The following is a 17,500-nucleotide window of genomic DNA, read 5'->3' on the forward strand; positions in this document are numbered from 1 at the left end:
ACTCCTTTTAAGTGCACACTGAGTGACATAAATCAGAAATAGTTTGAGTTACTGTATAACGACTTCCTTACACTGATCACAAAGCTTTGAACACTGACAAATGAGTAACATGAATGTAGACTTGTAATGGAAACTTTAAGATGATGGGCATTTATAAAGTCATTAGCATCTCAAAAGCAACAGTTACAGTTAAGGCTATTAACCGATTCATTCATTACATATATGCTGCCTTTAAAGTGCAAAATATTGGAGTCACTATTGTTTTTCAGATTTTGTTAAAATCAGAAAAAGGGCCACACATTTTTCAAACCTACTCAAGCTTCAAATGTTGAAGAGTAGGTGGTGGTTGTGGTGGTGTAGGATTGTTTGTATGTAGGCGGACAAGACCTCTAAGACAGCAATTAGAGTCATGAAAATGCATCTTCTCTCACCCTCAACATATGTAGGAAAAATAATGCTGAGGGACAAACAGCTTGTCTAAAAAAAGATGTCTCTATTGCATTTCATATTGGTTACAACCGGCTAAATGGAAAAGGAAAATCTGTCAGCCTGATTCTCTTTGTTAAAGTCACCGGAGAGAGTCGAAACTAGGTGAATAAAACTAAACAAGTAAATAGAAAACACACACACACGCCAAGATACAAACGCAAACTATGACACAAACACTGATTGAGGACAAATTGAACAGATTTTGCCATACATACGCTCCATACGGACGCCCTAACTTCCGTTATCCCTTGCCAACTGTTAATCTGCATAATCAATACAATCAGCTTCTCCCTTCTACCAGCCTGCTTTCATGCCCAGCACTCCTGCTTTAACACTGAACACTGATTCTGGGCCTCTCTTGCTGCTCATCAGCTACCCATTCCTTTAGCATCTGCAGGAGAGTTGCTCGTAATTATGATGGATTAGACTGCGGCTCTTTGTGCCTGCATACTGCAATTGTTTTGCAGATGCTGCGGATGTGACATGCATTAATAATTGAGAGAGGCAGACAGAAATCAATGTTGCACTGGAATCACTGGAATCTATTTGCTTTTGGCACAGAGAGCTTGAGAGAGAGAGAGAACGCAGGGAAAGCAAAAATGAAACCATAAGCTCTGTTTGATGCTAAAACTTCTGCAGAGATCTATTTTCCATACATCACTTTTATTAAATGACTTAGTTACTAGGGCTACAGCTCCCAGGTTATGAAAAGTAAACACTAGCTCCTCACACATTGCCAATTACTCTGCGTTGGAACTCTCTCGCTCAGCTTTATTTACCTACTTTTTCATTCACTAAGTCCATGATTGGCGTTGATGTTTACCAACCTGATGTTTCACATGATGTAAAATGCTACATTTAATGTTCTGATCAAACCTGACAGGAAAATCTAATATTACCATGTGAAATATTCACTTTTTAAACTTGTCCTTGGAACCAGGTCCATCAACAAATAATATTTACTCAAAATCAGACAGCGGAAAAAAAACATTAAGCAAAGAGTTTATATTTTGCCCTCATGAAAACTTAATGACACATAGCTTGCAATAGCATGAGTTTGGCCTTGATAACAAAGGCTTTAAACTTGAGAACGAAACTGAATTTGCATATTTGACATTAAAATGCGTTGTGAGTGAGGAATACCACGACTGAACAGCTGACGGGCAGCCGACTCCTCCTCCCATTTACCATCTGGGACATTAACCTTGCATCCTACTGCCTTCAATCAATTAGACTCATGTTTCTTTAATATATTTTTCTCCTTTATTATTATTATTATTATTATTATTATTATTATTATTATCCTTAGCCATTAACCAAATTCAGTAAAAAGAAGTCCACTTACTCTATACTTATTATTATTAAATTATTTAACAGAACACTTTAGTGGCAGTAACCAGGAATAAGGTCACAATCTAGGAAAAGGTTTCAAAAACATGCATGTCTGCAAAGAAGCAATAAGTTTCACTAGATTTGTGTTTTATCAGTGTATAGCATTAGAGAGATGAAAACTGTGCCAAGAAAGGTGCCCGGGGTGGTTTATGTGCATTTTAAATGGAGCATTCTTTTAGCTTTTTCCTGTCCTCTATTCATTTAGAACATGTTCCTATTATTTCCATTTAAATCAATTGCCATTGTCTACTACTTCGAGTGCAATGAAGGTGGATGTACTGTATACACATTTCCGTTGTGTTTGGCTAAGAAAATTCCATTATGAAAGGAAACTAAACACCAGCTGATTGATGGACATTCATACACCCAAATGTTTTGTTTCAAAACAATGTATCCATGGAGCCTTTCCCTATTTTTGTGTGGGTGACACTAAGCATTTAGCCTATTATGATATTTTTAGATTTACTATCCACATACAGTACATAACAGGATGTTGCAGCTTCCGGGTCAGAGATAAGGTTCTTCAAAAGGACCAGCACATATTGCCTTGTGCTCCTCATATTGGGCACTGAAAATGTCCCCACAAAACATGGTGTATACCTTCAGGACACCTTTTGTTAAGCTATGTATGTAAAATTTAAAACAGGAACTCACAGTCCTATGATAACTGTAAGCTCTTTTTCTTGCTCAGTCTCTGCTTGCTGTCTGCTTTTAGCTGATTGAGGGATGAGATCATTGAGGGTGAATCTAATTCTATGACAGGATCATGTTACCAGTTACACATTCAGTGCCAAATGCAATCACATACTCTACTGACCTACCCTTCAATAAGGTCACATTCAGACATAAGCTTCAAGTTTATGAGTGCTGAAGTTAGATACTTGTCACCAGAGGATATTTAACAGTAGTGAAATAAATATAGTTGGTGTTAAAGGGCCTGAAATGAATTAGCATGTCTCAGTTTCACAGACAAACCTCAATCTTAACTTTATCTCAGATCAGCAAATTTTCAGTTCAGCATATTGTAGCTTTGTGATTTAGCAGCCTCCAGACAAATCAGATAATCAAAGTTCCTTCAGACATTTATGTTGAAATTACATCCAGTGTAAAATGTTGGGGGTATATAATCTTTCATAGTAATGCATCTTCATTGCTTAGGGGTGCAACCACAAAAGAGCATGAACAGAGCATATTTTCTCAACTCGAAGACATAATTTAATGCAATCTAATTCCAATCTCCCACTTTGTGTCTTTCAGGACGGACAGAGGGCAGCCCTGTGGATGGACTCTGAGCAGGCCAGATGGAAACAGAACAAGCCAGACATGAGACGGAAGAAAGTCTGATATTAGCACAATTTGGCACATCTCACAACATCTCTCACAAACTCCAGAATGGAAGCCAGTCTTCAGAAGGAGATTCTCTACAGTTCACTGGGGATACGAACTGGAACCATTACAAGCCCAGTACAGGTGTCAGCTCCATGAAGAGGCACAGGGAGAACTGCAATAGCCCTGCTTCAGTACAAGGGATGTTTGACCAAGGATCCTACATGATGAATGGAGATTTGATGAATGGAGAGTTGAAGCGTGCACTCAGTGAGCAGATCCACCAGCCCAAGAAACTTAAAATAGATTCTGAGATTAAAGGAAATGATGACATGAGTTCTGGTTTGGTAGACAACTTTCCTGAGTTGACGAAGGCTACAGATATTAAGTTAGACAAGAGGAACTGTAATTTTCCTAATGGAGATATTTTTGGTCTACCAAGGAACAAACATGTTTCAATTCCAAATGGTGCTATATCTCCCCCCTCAACCATAGAAAGCACTCCGGGTGATCTTTTAGAGAAAACTTTGTCTCAGTATTATCCTGAGCAAGTGTCAATTGCACCACAAACATCTGGGGCACAGCTAGATGCTGTCAATGGTTCACTTGCAAACAACCTGCCCAGCGAAGGTGCTCAATCTCCCTCTTCAGCCTCAGGATTGCCCAATTCAGCCCAGATGCCTGACTCACAGCAACAGCAGTCCAGGGCATCAGGCAATGTTGAAGGAGGTAACAATTATAACTCTGTCAACTATGTAGTGAATGGCTACTCCAACAATTTTGAAGCAGACCACCAGCAGCAACAACAGCAGCAGCAGCCGCCACCATCTTACTCTGGTCAAGAGCTGTCCCTAAGTCAGCTGCCTGGCATGGTTCCATCTACAAATACTGCCAATGGCTCACAACATCATCAAAATGGCCCGCAGCGTTACCCAGATGAAACAAATCCTCAAGGTATATATACGAAAACCAACCAGGAGTTTAACCAGAACTCTTTTTTGGAGCGAAATGCTTCTCTACAGGCAGCAGAGGCAGGTGGATATGGATCGTTTCCCAACTCTGGGTTACAGAAGATGGGGCAAAGTGAGGAACCTGGGTCTGATCAGCATCAGCACCATGGCAGTGTCAGAGGCCACCAGTATGGGATTCAAGCCCAGACCTTAAAACAAAATGCTGGGAACCCACGTGGAGCTGACAATACAGGATCCATGGGACCCAGTCTCCAGCAACCACGTCATGCTGGGTTAGAAAATGGGATGGAGAACACATCTCAGCAGAGAGCCAACTTATCATGTTCAACTCCCCACCAGAGAGGCTGGATAGAGCTGAACTCTTCACATTCCCAGCAGCAACCAGCAAGTGGCCCGTCATCCCAGGCACAAGAGCAGGACATGTGGAGGGGCTTCCCTGCTAAGCCTCAGTCAGAGCAGCAGACAGCTAGTCCCCAGGTTCACTGCCAGATGTTGGAGCCAAATCCAGCGCCAAGATTCCAGACACAGGGAGTTTTCACAGATAGTAGCCAGGGATCTAACAGCTTCCAGAAGCAACAGCAGGACTGTCTCCCAAACCAAACGCACTGTGCTCCTGCCCAGCACAACACTGCCACTGAGTGGCAGCAGTCAAATTCTAAAGCCCCACAGATGCACCAGTCTCTACCCCAGAAAATGCCTGAGCAGTGCAACTTCCCCCAAAATCAGCAGGCAGAGAGCCGCTACCACACCCAGATGCAGTCAGAGCACTTATGTGAAGACCCTGACCTGCAGGATATACTGTCACCTGGGTTTTTACCAACAGAACAGCAACAACAACAACAGCACTGTCAACTTCAACGTCCCTTGTCCCACCCACCCCAATTTGAAGGGCAGCAACTGAAGTCTCCTAATTACAGACCTCGCAGTCAGCCTCAGCCAGGTCAGCAGCAGCTTCAACACAACCAGCCACTTAGAAACAATTCTGCTCAGTCCAATAACCAACACATCCAGCACAGCGACCATGTAACATTCAGTTACAATAACACAACAGAGATGCAACAACTACAACAACATCAAAGGCAGTATCCACCAAACTCAGGCACCAGTAACCTCAAGCAATTTCAACCACAGCGGCCTACCAACCACTGCCACCAGCCCAACAATGCGGACATCTCCCAGACCTCTACACAGTCACAACCTCACTTACCACAAGGTGCGCTAAACCAACAGGTGTCAGGACAGCTGTATCCTAAAGCTGAACAGCAGCTTAAGATATCATGCGCTCAGTTCCAAAGGGGACCTCGACTACCTCTGGGACCTGTGGGTACCCATGGTGACTTTCAGAGGCATGCAGCCCTGCGTATGCACCTGTTACAAAAGCAGGAGCGCCAGGGCCCTCCTCATCATCCTCAGAGCATCAGTGACCCCAAACATGGCCTGAGAGCTGTGAAAATGGAAAACGGACCCAGATTTGAGATGCCTGGGCCACAGCAACAGGAGCAGCTGTTACAGATGCGAGAGGCAGGCATGGGTGGAATGCAAGTCAAGCAGGAGAATCAGCAATCCCTGTGTGAGCAAAGCAAGAGGCAGGGAAGCATCTTGGCATCTATGGAACAAAGTCTAAGGCAGTACCAGCTTTCACCAGTGTTTGAGAAGAAATCCCTTGTCATCAATTCAAATAAAATCAAAGTGGAATCTTCTGGGCCTGTCACAATCCTGTCAACCAACACTGATCTGTGTGGAGTGGAAGCATCAGCAGCTGCCTCAACCAATGTAGTTCTCAAAAAACCACCTGATTCCACCCCTAAGAAGGAACACCTCTTACAAAGCTTCATGGAGTCTCCTATGAAGCTATTGGATACGCCTATAAAGAACCTATTGGATACCCCCATGAAAACACAATATGACATTGCATCCTGCCACTGTGTTGGTGAGCATCATGATGTTGGTTCTGAAACAAGATTGATTTGTGTTTATATGTAAATATTAATGTATGTTTTTTTTATGATATTTAGAACAAATCAGTGAGAAGGATGAAGGCCCATACTACACTCACTTGGGGTCAGCGCCTAGTGTTCCTGGTATACGGGAGTTGATGGAGAAAAGGTTAATCACAAATTTGACTTCTGTCAAAACTTACTGGACTGGGTTACATAGCTACTGTGTAGTTATTTACTTGTGTTTACATAAATGCTTCTATTTTTTTGTGAAGGTCTGGTCTAACTGGTCGTTCCATCAGGATTGAGAAAGTAATATACACCGGCAAGGAAGGGAAAAGTACACAGGGGTGCCCCATAGCTAAATGGGTAAGAATCATTCATTTGAGAAGTAGAAAAATTATCCGTCCTTGTTTATGCATTAAATATCTGTATGTGAACAAATTCTTATACCTGTCATGTTTCAGGTGATTCGTCGCGGCAGTGAAGAAGAAAAGCTACTGGTGCTGGTACGGGAACGTACTGGTCACACATGTGACACAGCCTGCATCATTGTGGTAATCCTGGTCTGGGAGGGCATCCTGCCCAGCCTGGCTGACCGCCTCTACCTCGAGCTAAGTCAAACTCTAACAAAGCATGGAGCCCACACCCAGAGACGCTGTGCTCTCAATGAGGAGTAAGTGACAGCACTACAGAACTCAAATCTGGCCAAATGTCTACAGCATTTTTTTTTAATCAAACAGAACTTAAGATAATAACAATAATATAATATACAAGACAGACTGCGGAAGTCAAGCTAGGAATATTTTGTTTTTGGTTTTTCTTTTGTATGTGTAATGGGAAAATATTATTTCTTTTGTTTTGCTCCAAAGGCATATCCCCCTAAAGATTACTTGTTTCTTAACACCCTGTTGAAAAGGTTCCTGATTTGATCCTACGTAATTAATCTTACAAATACTTAATTAACCCGGGCAACAATGACAATCCATTTTTTCCCCAGGAGGACCTGTGCATGCCAGGGGTTAGATCCTGATGCCTGTGGAGCATCTTTCTCCTTTGGGTGCTCCTGGAGTATGTACTACAATGGCTGCAAGTTTGCCCGGAGCAAAATACCAAGAAAATTCAAGCTAGTAGGAGATGATGTGAAAGAGGTATTTCATGTCAATCCAAATATTAAACTAAGTGTGCACCATGAATACCATAATATAATATCGAGGTAACATAACACTGGCGATTTTTGTCTTTCAGGAAGAGAAAATAGAAAATACCTTTCAAAATCTGGCAACCTTATTGGGTCCCTTGTATAAAACTATGGCACCTGAAGCGTATGGAAACCAAGTGAGTATATCTACATATTATTAAATGCTGCTTGCCTTTCCATTTTAAATCTAAACCAAGCATGGTTTAAATTCATATATGTATATATTAATAGCATGTGAGAAAAAAGTCAAAAGTCTCACCTTACACTGTTCACGGGTATTTCTGAAAGTATCTACATGAAGTAGTTTTGTAAAGACTACATTGTTTAGTAACATTTAGAAACTATCATGCTCAAAATTAACGCCTGTTGTTTCTGGACACAGGTGGAACATGAACACAGGGCAACAGATTGCCGTCTGGGAATGAAAGATGGTCGTCCTTTCTCGGGGGTCACTGCTTGTCTTGATTTCTGTGCCCACGCTCACAGAGATCTCCACAACATGCAGGGCGGTAGCACTGTGGTAAGCAGAATTTGGGAAATGTATATCTTTCTTTTCTTTCCCTGTTGTATTTGTTTGAGGATTAGGTACAGAGACTCAAATTGTACACCAGGCTATGCCTTAACCTCCCAATGAAGCATGACCATGAAACAAATATGTGAATAGCAAAGTATACTTGTTATTTAATGTTTGTGACACCCCCAACAGAAAGTATTTCACTCACCCTATTTTTCCAGGTGTGTACATTAACAAGGGAGGATAACCGAGACATTGGAAAGATACCAGAGGATGAGCAGCTCCATGTACTGCCTCTTTATAAGGCTTCCAGCACTGACGAATTTGGCAGTGAGGAGGGTCAGCAGGAGAAAATCAAATCAGGCGCCCTCCAAGTCCTCAGTGCCTTCCGTCGCCAGGTGCGCATGCTTGCAGAACCCGCCAAGTCTTGTCGGCAAAAAAAGCTGGATGCTAAGAAGGCAGCTGCCAACAAGAATGCCATGTTGGACAGCGCTAATGATAAGGCAGAGAAGGCTCTCTTGGCCAAGGCAAAAGCTGGCACTTATGAGAATACCATTCAGAGAAACCCTATGGCAGGTAGAGTAACATTTATTCTGACGCATTTTATAAATCATATCTTAAATGTTTTATTTCTTTGTAGTTATGTTTCCAACATACTATAAAATTGAAAAAACTGAAATGAATTGACAAAAAGTGATATATGATGGAGTTTTATGCAATTTTGCTGCTGCTTAGGCATTTATCTTTTGGGGGTTTTGTTTTCTAGGACTTATTCCAGGTGCTGTAGGAGCAAACCTACAGTTGGGTCAGGCAACACATCCCCTTGGGGCCCATCATCAGCAAATACAGCAACAACAGCACCAGAGCATTCTTCCTCCCTATCCTGGCTCACCAAATGCAGCCAGCTACCCCAGGTTCCCCAACCACCCTGGGTCTTTTCCAAGCACTTCCAAGCCAGCCAGCATGTATCCCCCTCAGCCACCAACACCAACCAGCCCTTACCCGTCTCCACTTCATGTACCAAACTCTTACATTAATGGATCAAATCGTCCATATCCAGGTTATCAATGCAATGGAGGAACGCCCCTTGACAATTACCATCCATACTATGCTTCGAACCCAAAGCACCTGGACATGTATCGACAACAGAGGCCAGCGCTTTACTCAGAGCAGCAGTATGGTGTACATCAAAGATTTGGGGTCAATTATCCACCAAGGTATGTTGAGCCAGGCTTACAGGTCAATGGTTACAATGCCTGCAGCATGAGGCCAGTTCACCCCATAAGACCTTATGCCCCTTACAGCCCTAATGGAGCCTCAGATCCCCAATTCATGGACCCTCTCTCAAGAGCACCCTCAGCCCATGGAGGTTTGGACTATACAGCAGCTGTGAGCAAAGCCAGTCAGTTTGGAGGATACCCAAACCCATATCTGTCTCGGAGCCCTCAAATCTTATCCCCAGGCCAAGATCCTTTCCATATGCAAATCAAAACAGAGATGGGCATGCCTCGCCCACAGATGCTTTCTGCTCAGTTAAGTGGTGGGTGTTTAAACCCTGAAACCCAGTCAGGGTTAGGTGTGCCAAATGGGAACCTCATGGGCTCTGGCATTAAGCAGGAACCTGGAACACCACAGACACCCACAACACCACAAAAACCAGAGATGTGGTCAGACAATGAGCACAACTTCTTGGACCCTGACATTGGTGGTGTGGCAGTGGCACCAAGCCATGGATCAGTTCTCATCGAGTGTGCAAAACGTGAACTTCACGCTACAACACCCCTTAAAAATCCAGACCGCCAACACCCAACACGCATCTCCTTGGTCTTCTACCAGCACAAAAATATGAATGAGGCCAAGCATGGTTTGGCGCTGTGGGAGGCCAAGATGGCAGAGAAGGCTCGGGAGAAAGAGGAAGATGCAGAGAGAAATGGCGGTGAGGGGACACCTAGTAAGGGCAACAAAAAGGGGGTGAAGCGTGAGCATTCAGAGTCATCAGAGGCCACTGGGGAGCCACCTTACAAGCGTTTTATCCAGGCACTAATGGAGGCGTCCTTGTCGGGCACAACAAACACCTATGTCAACACATCTCCGTACGCCTTCACCAAGGTCACAGGGCCTTACAGTCAGTTTGTGTAGAAAACATTAATGAAGAAGACAATTACAGGTGCTTTATTTATGTCAAACAAAGAACACAGGCACCACTGGCCTCATCTAAACACTCCTTCCTTTCTGTAAGGTTATCAACAGTGTTGCATTGAAAAAGGAAAACTGTGATCAGATGAGATATAAAATCACCTTTCACATCAGGTCTTTCACCTCTTTACCAATCAAGCTTTACTAGTTGACCCTGTTAAGGATGTATTTATTTTTTGCTTGGCAACTTTGCAAGATACACACTGTTAAAATCTCTGGTGCTTTCAGTCTGATACATAAGGACCTATTTTTTAAATGGAAACAAAGTTTCATTTTTTGTGGCTTTATTTTTCTTACAAAATTTTGGAGATGTCATCTGGGCATAAAACACTGACTTTGTAAATGACAACATTCACGGTGCTAAAACGTGTGCTTATTACCATTTATTTGAATTCAAATGCCTTCACACTATAACCAGAACACACTCTACGAGTGAAACGCAATTACTTATGTCAACAGGACACTGAACATTTCATCCCACTGTCAAATCATTCTCATCATAATGTTTTTTTTTTGGCAAGTCAGTGTTTCTTAGAGCACTTTTTGATAATGAGACTTAAATGTTTTGGTTTCTTTAAATCATAAAATCTGGTTATTCTGCATCATTGCATTGAGAGTAATTTAGTTATAAGCATCATTAAAATGAAATTTATGAATTTATAACAGTGGGTTGTATGAGGCATCCATGAAACATTTTTGATCATGCAAAACATTTTTTTAAAACTATCAGTGTGTTGGTGCTTTCCTATGTCATTTATACTGTAAATTGAGCCATTCTGATGGTGCATTTTTAACATTTTGAGGAAAAAAAAATCTACGTTTGTGTTATTTTAGTTTTTTTTCCAGGTTTACTTTGTTGTCAGCGACTGTTTTTAATGTTCCTTACCTTAGGTTCATTGAACAAACCTGGACTGTGAATATTACATGTAGTTTTATGTCTGTGGTGCTTAGTAAATGTGCTTTTTATACACTGAGGAACATGAAACAGGGTAAGCTCAGCGCCAGTTTCAGAGGGCAGCTGGCTTGCTGTGGAGTCTTTAATTATTGCAATCTAACTGTAAGATAAACAGGTGAGATTTGTACAGTAAGTTAATTTCCCTTTTTGGAATTACTGTTATAGATTTTGTGTTGTAAAGAATGCTAACAGCCTATTTCATTGTATTTCTTTGGGTTTCAACTGATTTTATATCATGAGGTGCTATTCAACCTACTAGAAACGTACAATGTGAGACTCTTTGGGCAGTGAGAAGGCTTTTAAATAATGTACAGTACAAACCTGTCATATACCTCAAAACTAGTTTGGCAATAGGAATCGTAACATTTTTCTTTCTTCCTTTATATATTACTTTCAACAGTTAAACTTTTGGCCACCAAAAGGCATACAAGTTCATTTCTTACTTTCGTATCAATCTGGCAGAAAGTACTACTTGAACTTCTTGATATTACTGTAAAATCAGGGACATTTTTAAATGTCAATTTCAATCTTGTGTACATCTTCATCCCCTGTATTCATCTTGTCTTTTTTCTCATTCAGGTACTTGCCATTGCATCCTGAATCCAATTCTATACTTCACACAGTCAAAAATTGTTTTGTGAAGAAAAAAATGCTTTCCTGCAACTTTTTTTTTTTACTTATATTTTAGTTAGTAGGATGGTGGTAACCTTTTAAAAGTAATTTGAACATATATGCACTGAGTTGACTAAAGGGAAAGTATGATATTGACTAAATAAAAAGGCAATGTATTTGCTTTTGCTATGAGGCAAGACCAGGGCAGTGATCGACGTAGTTGCACATCTTTGTGCCTGTGTATAGTTAAATTTATTTATAACCACTAAGCAATTGTATAATGATTTCTCTTCCCTGTCTATTTGATTTAATTAATGCGATATATAATGGAATGACATGTCATGTTACAGTAACACCTTACCCCACTCTTCAACATATTCATTTTCTGAGAGCACTTCATTTTTTTCAGGAAAAAATATGTAATAAAGAATTACAAAACGTTTTATTTAAACAGATTGTAAATGTGTTAAAAATAAATAAATTATGTCACATTGTACATACCAAGAACCTGTATTGCAGGAATGCAACTCATTCTTTGATGTTGATGTAGGTTCTCCTTGTTCTCTCAAATTGACCCACAGCTCTTCTATCAGCAATCCTCATCATATCTTTAAATATTCTTTTGGCATCTTCAGGTTTAAAGAATGATCATGGTTAGATTATCCAGGAAGTCTTTGTAAATTTATGCTCACTGTCACAGCAATGTTTACAGTTGTAGTATCCTGTTCGCTCAGACATTAGAAGTTCTAGTTTTTGTTTTTTAACTGTTCCAGTTTTGTAAAATAAATCTACATAAAAAATAAAAAAAATGTTGAATTTCGTTGTACAGGACCCAGCTACAGTAGCAGGTTGTGGTTAAGAAAGCCGAGGTGTCTAAGATATAGCGGGTTAAAAGCATAGCCATACTTGAAGATGCTTCAGAGTGTTTCTGAGTGAGTCAACATTACTTGAATGACTTTCTGGGCTTAACTAGTACACTATATGTGCTCAGCTCAAAGGTTAAGCTAGAAGTTGATACACACTTGGTCTTTTTGCAGTTAGACACTAAAGGGTATAAAAAAAGTGCAACTTTTTGCCTGTCATTTTATTTTTTAAGGCTTCCCTTGTTCTCCAGAAGTTTGGTATGCTACAAAAATGGAATTAAGGATGGGTATTAATACTGTAAGTATTGTAATGTACTGAATGCGGTTTATTTGAAAGCTGTTTATTATATCATTCCTGATATTGCTGAGATGTGGGTGTTTTTTTTTTTTTAATAAAATTTATATTTATTTAAAGCAATTTGATTTGTTACTCCAAGTTAATACTAATATCTAAATTCTGTGCATTACTGTCCGCGTGTTGAAGTTTTTTAAATGTGAAATTACAGATGAAACTGGAAAGAGAATGCCACGCCTTCGATTTTTATTTAACCAAAAAGGAAGAAATTTTTTTTACATACAAATCGAGTTATGTTTGTGGTTGCAACCACAAACTGATTACAGTCCAAAACACAAATTCGAGCATTAGCATTAACATTAGCGTGACTTTTTTATACAGGATGGACCTGGACATTGACCACAAAAATACTCTAATAAATATACAACATAAGAACCAATTTAATAAAAAGAAGACCAATTATTTTTGTTATTAACGTCTAAATTAGGCGGTGTTAACAATAAATCAATCTGGTTCTTTACTCAACATTACAAAGTACAGCTCTTTACTGGCTCAAATTTTCTGGCTAGTTATCATTCCCTTTTTTTTCCCCCCTCACAAATTATTGGCTGGCAAACGTAGATGGCACCTTATACAGCTGATAAGTCCTTACCAAAAATAAATCCGGCTGCATACAAAAAAATGCAGCTGCTTCATACGACGTTAAAAAGTTTTGTTGGTTTCCATTTTTTTTTTTTTCGGATTTGGGGCGTCAGACAAAATGCCACTTATCCACTGTGCAAAAGAAGATTTAGAATTACAGAGAAATACAAGTGCAACATATAACACCCCAAATAAACCAAATTTAGTGCAGGTATGTCATTATTTACTTACCATCTGGAGACACAGGATGTGTGCTGCCAAACGCAGGGGCCTGGGGTGTCAAATGTTATACATGACAATTACCAAACTTTAACCCCGACACAGTGTTTTGCACTATTTTTGTGTTTGCTGTCATCATTGTGAAACAACATGATATGGAAGTTCTCACCGATTGGACCACATCTCTGGTCTCATCTGCGCTGCATTTAAATGGGCTGTCACAGCAGGAGATATTTTTACTGAACAAATAAGAAGAAATAAATAAATAGTGGTGTTCATTAAATGTGCATCACACACATAACACACTGCAAGGCTTTCACCTCTACCAACTTACCATACGATTCCCCAACTGTTCGTCTGCTTCTGCACTAGTGCCCTCCAGTGCTCATGGGTGGACTTGATGATCTCAACTGCAAAGTCCTAGAAAAAAAGAACAAAGAACATCAGAGAAATTTACACTTGGATTTCTTTGGGAGCAATTAATTTGAGCCCATTTAGTTTTAGCCACTAAGGCCACAATGAACTGAGACCCCTAGTACACAAACTGTCGTGTCTCATCTATCTACTGTATTCAGTGTTATAAAAGGTCTCAGTACCTTGTCTTTGAATTGTCCATTGAATCCAAATTGGTTCTCAGGCTTTCCATCAGGCACCTTATATTTCCTAAACCAGTCGACAGTGGCTTCTAAATGACCGGGCCGGCTCTTGCGAACGTCTTCTATGCCTGAGGAAAATACAACCACATTCAACAAAACAAAAACAATGGACCAAACAATGGACTAGGAGAAGGTTGCGGCTGATAATGCATGCTTAAAAATATTGATATTAATTGAACATGTGAGTTAGGCCTCAGGGATACACACTGCTTTAGAAAGACATGCAGCAAATGGCCACAGGTCGGATTCAAACCCTGTGCCACTGCGGCAAGGACTAAGCCCCAGCGCGCCGCTGGTGTCCCCTGATGCTCTATCTCAAACCATTACATTTGTTCTGTTCTGTTCCAGACTAAACTGACAGAGCAGAGTGAATGGTAGTTTCTAGATGATGATCTGTGGAGAACACCCACTATTTAGGTTTTTGGCATCTGGATCGGCAGCATTGATAGCGATGACCTTCCAGTCCATTTCTCCCTCATCGATCATGGCCAAGATGCCAAGCACTTTCACTTGGATCACCTGACCTGGAGAGCACACCTGAAGAAGGGACCAATGAATCACAAATGAACATAAAGTAAGCATCTTATAATTACATATTTCTATATACGCCTCTAGGCGTCTTACCTGGGTGCCGATCTCACAAACATCAATGGGATCGTTATCCCCACAACACTTTGTCTCTTCATCTGTGTGGTCAGGATCCTCCCATGTCTTTTCCAGAGAACAGTTTAAAAACATGTAATAAAATCTTCTGGCAAAACAAATCCAACTAAATTGTGAATTGAGTGTTTGAATTACAGTATTGTTATTTGTCAGTCACTGACTAGAGTCAATCATGGTGTTAATATCTTTAGTTTTTTACGTAACACAGACCCTCCATACTGTTTATTTTCCTCACCTGTGGGAGTGCCCCATAATTCCAAATGTAGCCTTTATGGGGAAATACGTTGGCAACATACCGGAGCTTTCCTTTCTTTACATCTTGTTTGATCGGGTTCAGCGGTTCCTTTGTTGCAATCTGGAAATTGAAGCACTTGTGAAAGGGTACGTAGGTGCGTGTTTTTGGTGTGAGTGCACGCTTTTGCCAGTGTTTACCTATACTTTATTTATCTAGTCACCAACACTCATCTTCTGGCTACTTTTACGGTAGATTACCTAGGTAAATAACGGTGGTTTCAGGCTGCTGCTATGCTAATCTCATTTAATCTCTTGGTAAATTACACGCAGCTGTGCAACTGGTGCCATAAAGTAATGAATAAAACTTCTTCAGGCTACTACTATGCTAAATTCTCTATTGTTGAATCAAGTGAAAGTTAACATACCTGCAGTTTAATATTTGGACTTATCAGATTTTTAACTTACTTCCATTTTAGCATTTGACCATCGGGGTACCTCCACAACCATGTTGAAGAGCACCTGGAAAGTACAGATGAAAGCGACTATATAGCCACAATAACCTGAGGTGAATGTGTTCAGGAGGTAAATGTGACATTAAAAATTATTTGACAGTACCTCACTCTCAGTCTTCTTGGGTTTTTTAGCTGGCACATCATTGTCCTGTTAAAAAAAACACATCAATGAATTCCTGTTTTGAATAATGTATGTATATATTTTAACAGCTAAATGTAGTTTGAAACATTCTGCGGTATTTATCAAACATAAACTAAAAACTCTTTACATCAGTGAGTTACCTGTTCTCCCTCCGCTATGAGTGGAATGTCATGGAACGGTGAGACGTATTTCCCTTCAGAGGTTTCTAAGAAACAAAATACAAATGAACACGTCACTATGAAATCCAGGATGACATAATGTTACTGTTGTTTGTATGTTTTCTCTTGTGTATATAAAAATCTGTATGAAAACACTTGCATGGTCCATAAAATTTTATTCAGTTAATGGAGCCGTGCGTTCAGATTGCAACACCCTCGCCCTCTCATCCCAAGCGTGAAGGAGAAACTTATTTGCTCGAGACACGCTGAGGTCTACATCTAGAGCCATGTTTAGTTTGTCTGCTCTGGGAAGAGGACTGACAGCATCTGTAGATATGGAAGCTCATTTATATTTCTTATTCTCAGGTGTTTAATGCACCAATAAAATAAAAAAAACACAGTTAGCGTATAATATTTATTTCCCTAAATCTTACACACCGGACCTTTAATATTGCTCAGATATGCAGTGACTGTGACTTTCATTCATCTGTTTACAGCCTAATTTAGTTGTACACAATCCTTTATCCCCATTCATAGTTCTTTCTCATATTTATATAAATCATTTATATTCCTACAGTCACTTTCTACTTTATATATAGTTTTTGTATAGATGTTTAGCACGGGTTGACCTCTTTACAGTTATATATTTATCTTCTATGCAATTGTTTTATTCCTCTGTGCATATTTAAATCCTTTGCAAATGTTTAATTTTTGCTACAAATTATTAATTTCTCTGTGCATATTTAAATTTGGATCTATCTCAGGTTAATTTTAACATATGGATACTGTATTATAGGTTAACTCTAATGTATGTTCAGTGTATGTTTGCAATTTCCTTCAGGATCAATCTATCTAATGACTACCAACATTAGTAAAAACTGAATAATAATGAATTAAATGCATTAATACTTGCTTCATCTGACGTGTTTTTTTTTGTGTGTGTGCATCTATGGTCCACGTGACCGCCCAACAGGAAGTAAAACCACGTGAGCTGCTCACATCTTCCTTCCTCTGTGCTCGTGAACTATTTCAAACTGCACGCGAGCGTTTTTTCACCGTTAACGCTCGGTGCTGACGGTGTCACGTGCTTTTATTGCATGGTCCGCGTGCAGCTCTAAAAGGTCAATCGTTTGCTACCTGCAGGTCGAGCTGTGGTCACCTGTCAGGACTCACCGGAGCTGTTACACCGTGAAACACAAAGGGAGGGGGGGCACACGTGGTTCCTCCCGTAAGGTGGCGGTGGGTAACTTACTAAAATAAATCCGGTAGTCGGTTGAATTGGGGCGTCCTCTCTCCTCCGTTTGATAGTGCATCGTTTTTCTCAGGTAACACGAATGAGGCGTCGCTGCTGCGTGTGTGACGAGTTTGCTCCGAGAAGCGGAAAACGAGCCGAAAAGTGTCACCAAGCGGCCGGAAGAACAGCGCAGCAGCGGCGGGCTCATTATACGCTCTTCCTCGCTCCTCGGCTCGGTTCCTCCTGCTTCCCGTTTCCACCTCCTCCACATCCAAGAGGTGAAGCCCAG

General features: G+C 40.5%; 2 protein-coding genes across 3 annotated transcripts in view; one reads left to right on the forward strand and one right to left on the reverse strand.

Moving 5' to 3' along the window:
• The window catches only part of tet2 (tet methylcytosine dioxygenase 2), a 30,212-nt gene extending 17,338 nt beyond the window's left edge, over positions 1 to 12,874 (forward strand). For both annotated transcript variants that reach the window (XM_010740935.3, XM_027282866.1), the window contains exons 2-10: positions 3,139 to 6,108; positions 6,194 to 6,284; positions 6,391 to 6,484; positions 6,583 to 6,791; positions 7,116 to 7,266; positions 7,364 to 7,453; positions 7,699 to 7,836; positions 8,052 to 8,406; positions 8,597 to 12,874. In XM_010740935.3, coding sequence (XP_010739237.3) covers positions 3,183 to 6,108; positions 6,194 to 6,284; positions 6,391 to 6,484; positions 6,583 to 6,791; positions 7,116 to 7,266; positions 7,364 to 7,453; positions 7,699 to 7,836; positions 8,052 to 8,406; positions 8,597 to 9,969 — 5,427 coding nt within the window. In that variant the 5' untranslated portion in view covers positions 3,139 to 3,182 and the 3' untranslated portion in view covers positions 9,970 to 12,874. The remainder of the gene's footprint in view (positions 1 to 3,138; positions 6,109 to 6,193; positions 6,285 to 6,390; positions 6,485 to 6,582; positions 6,792 to 7,115; positions 7,267 to 7,363; positions 7,454 to 7,698; positions 7,837 to 8,051; positions 8,407 to 8,596) is intronic.
• A 108-nt stretch (positions 12,875 to 12,982) lies between these two features.
• On the reverse strand, positions 12,983 to 17,500 carry ppa2 (inorganic pyrophosphatase 2). Its single transcript, XM_010740934.3, has 12 exons — positions 17,230 to 17,500; positions 15,960 to 16,024; positions 15,781 to 15,825; positions 15,631 to 15,684; positions 15,167 to 15,286; positions 14,893 to 14,979; positions 14,679 to 14,805; positions 14,209 to 14,336; positions 13,947 to 14,032; positions 13,782 to 13,851; positions 13,625 to 13,664; positions 12,983 to 13,525 (listed from the first exon to the last, which is right to left on the reverse strand). The coding sequence occupies exons 1-12, from the start codon at positions 17,480 to 17,482 to the stop codon at positions 13,503 to 13,505; spliced, it is 1,098 nt and encodes a 365-aa protein (XP_010739236.3). The 5' UTR covers positions 17,483 to 17,500; the 3' UTR covers positions 12,983 to 13,502.

This window comes from Larimichthys crocea, chromosome X (assembly GCF_000972845.2).
Source record: "Larimichthys crocea isolate SSNF chromosome X, L_crocea_2.0, whole genome shotgun sequence".
Classification (NCBI taxonomy): Eukaryota; Metazoa; Chordata; class Actinopteri; family Sciaenidae; genus Larimichthys; species Larimichthys crocea.

Coding starts and splice junctions, on each gene's coding strand:
- ppa2 (XM_010740934.3), bottom strand. CDS start 17,482: ATGTGGAGGAGGTGGAAACGGGAAGCAGGAGGAACCGAGCCGAGGAGC. Junction 16,025..17,229: donor CGACTACCGGATTTATTTTA/GTAAGTTACCCA, acceptor TTTGTTTCTTAG/AAACCTCTGAAGGGAAATAC. Junction 13,526..13,624: donor ACATCCTGTGTCTCCAGATG/GTAAGTAAATAA, acceptor TCTTTTGCACAG/TGGATAAGTGGCATTTTGTC.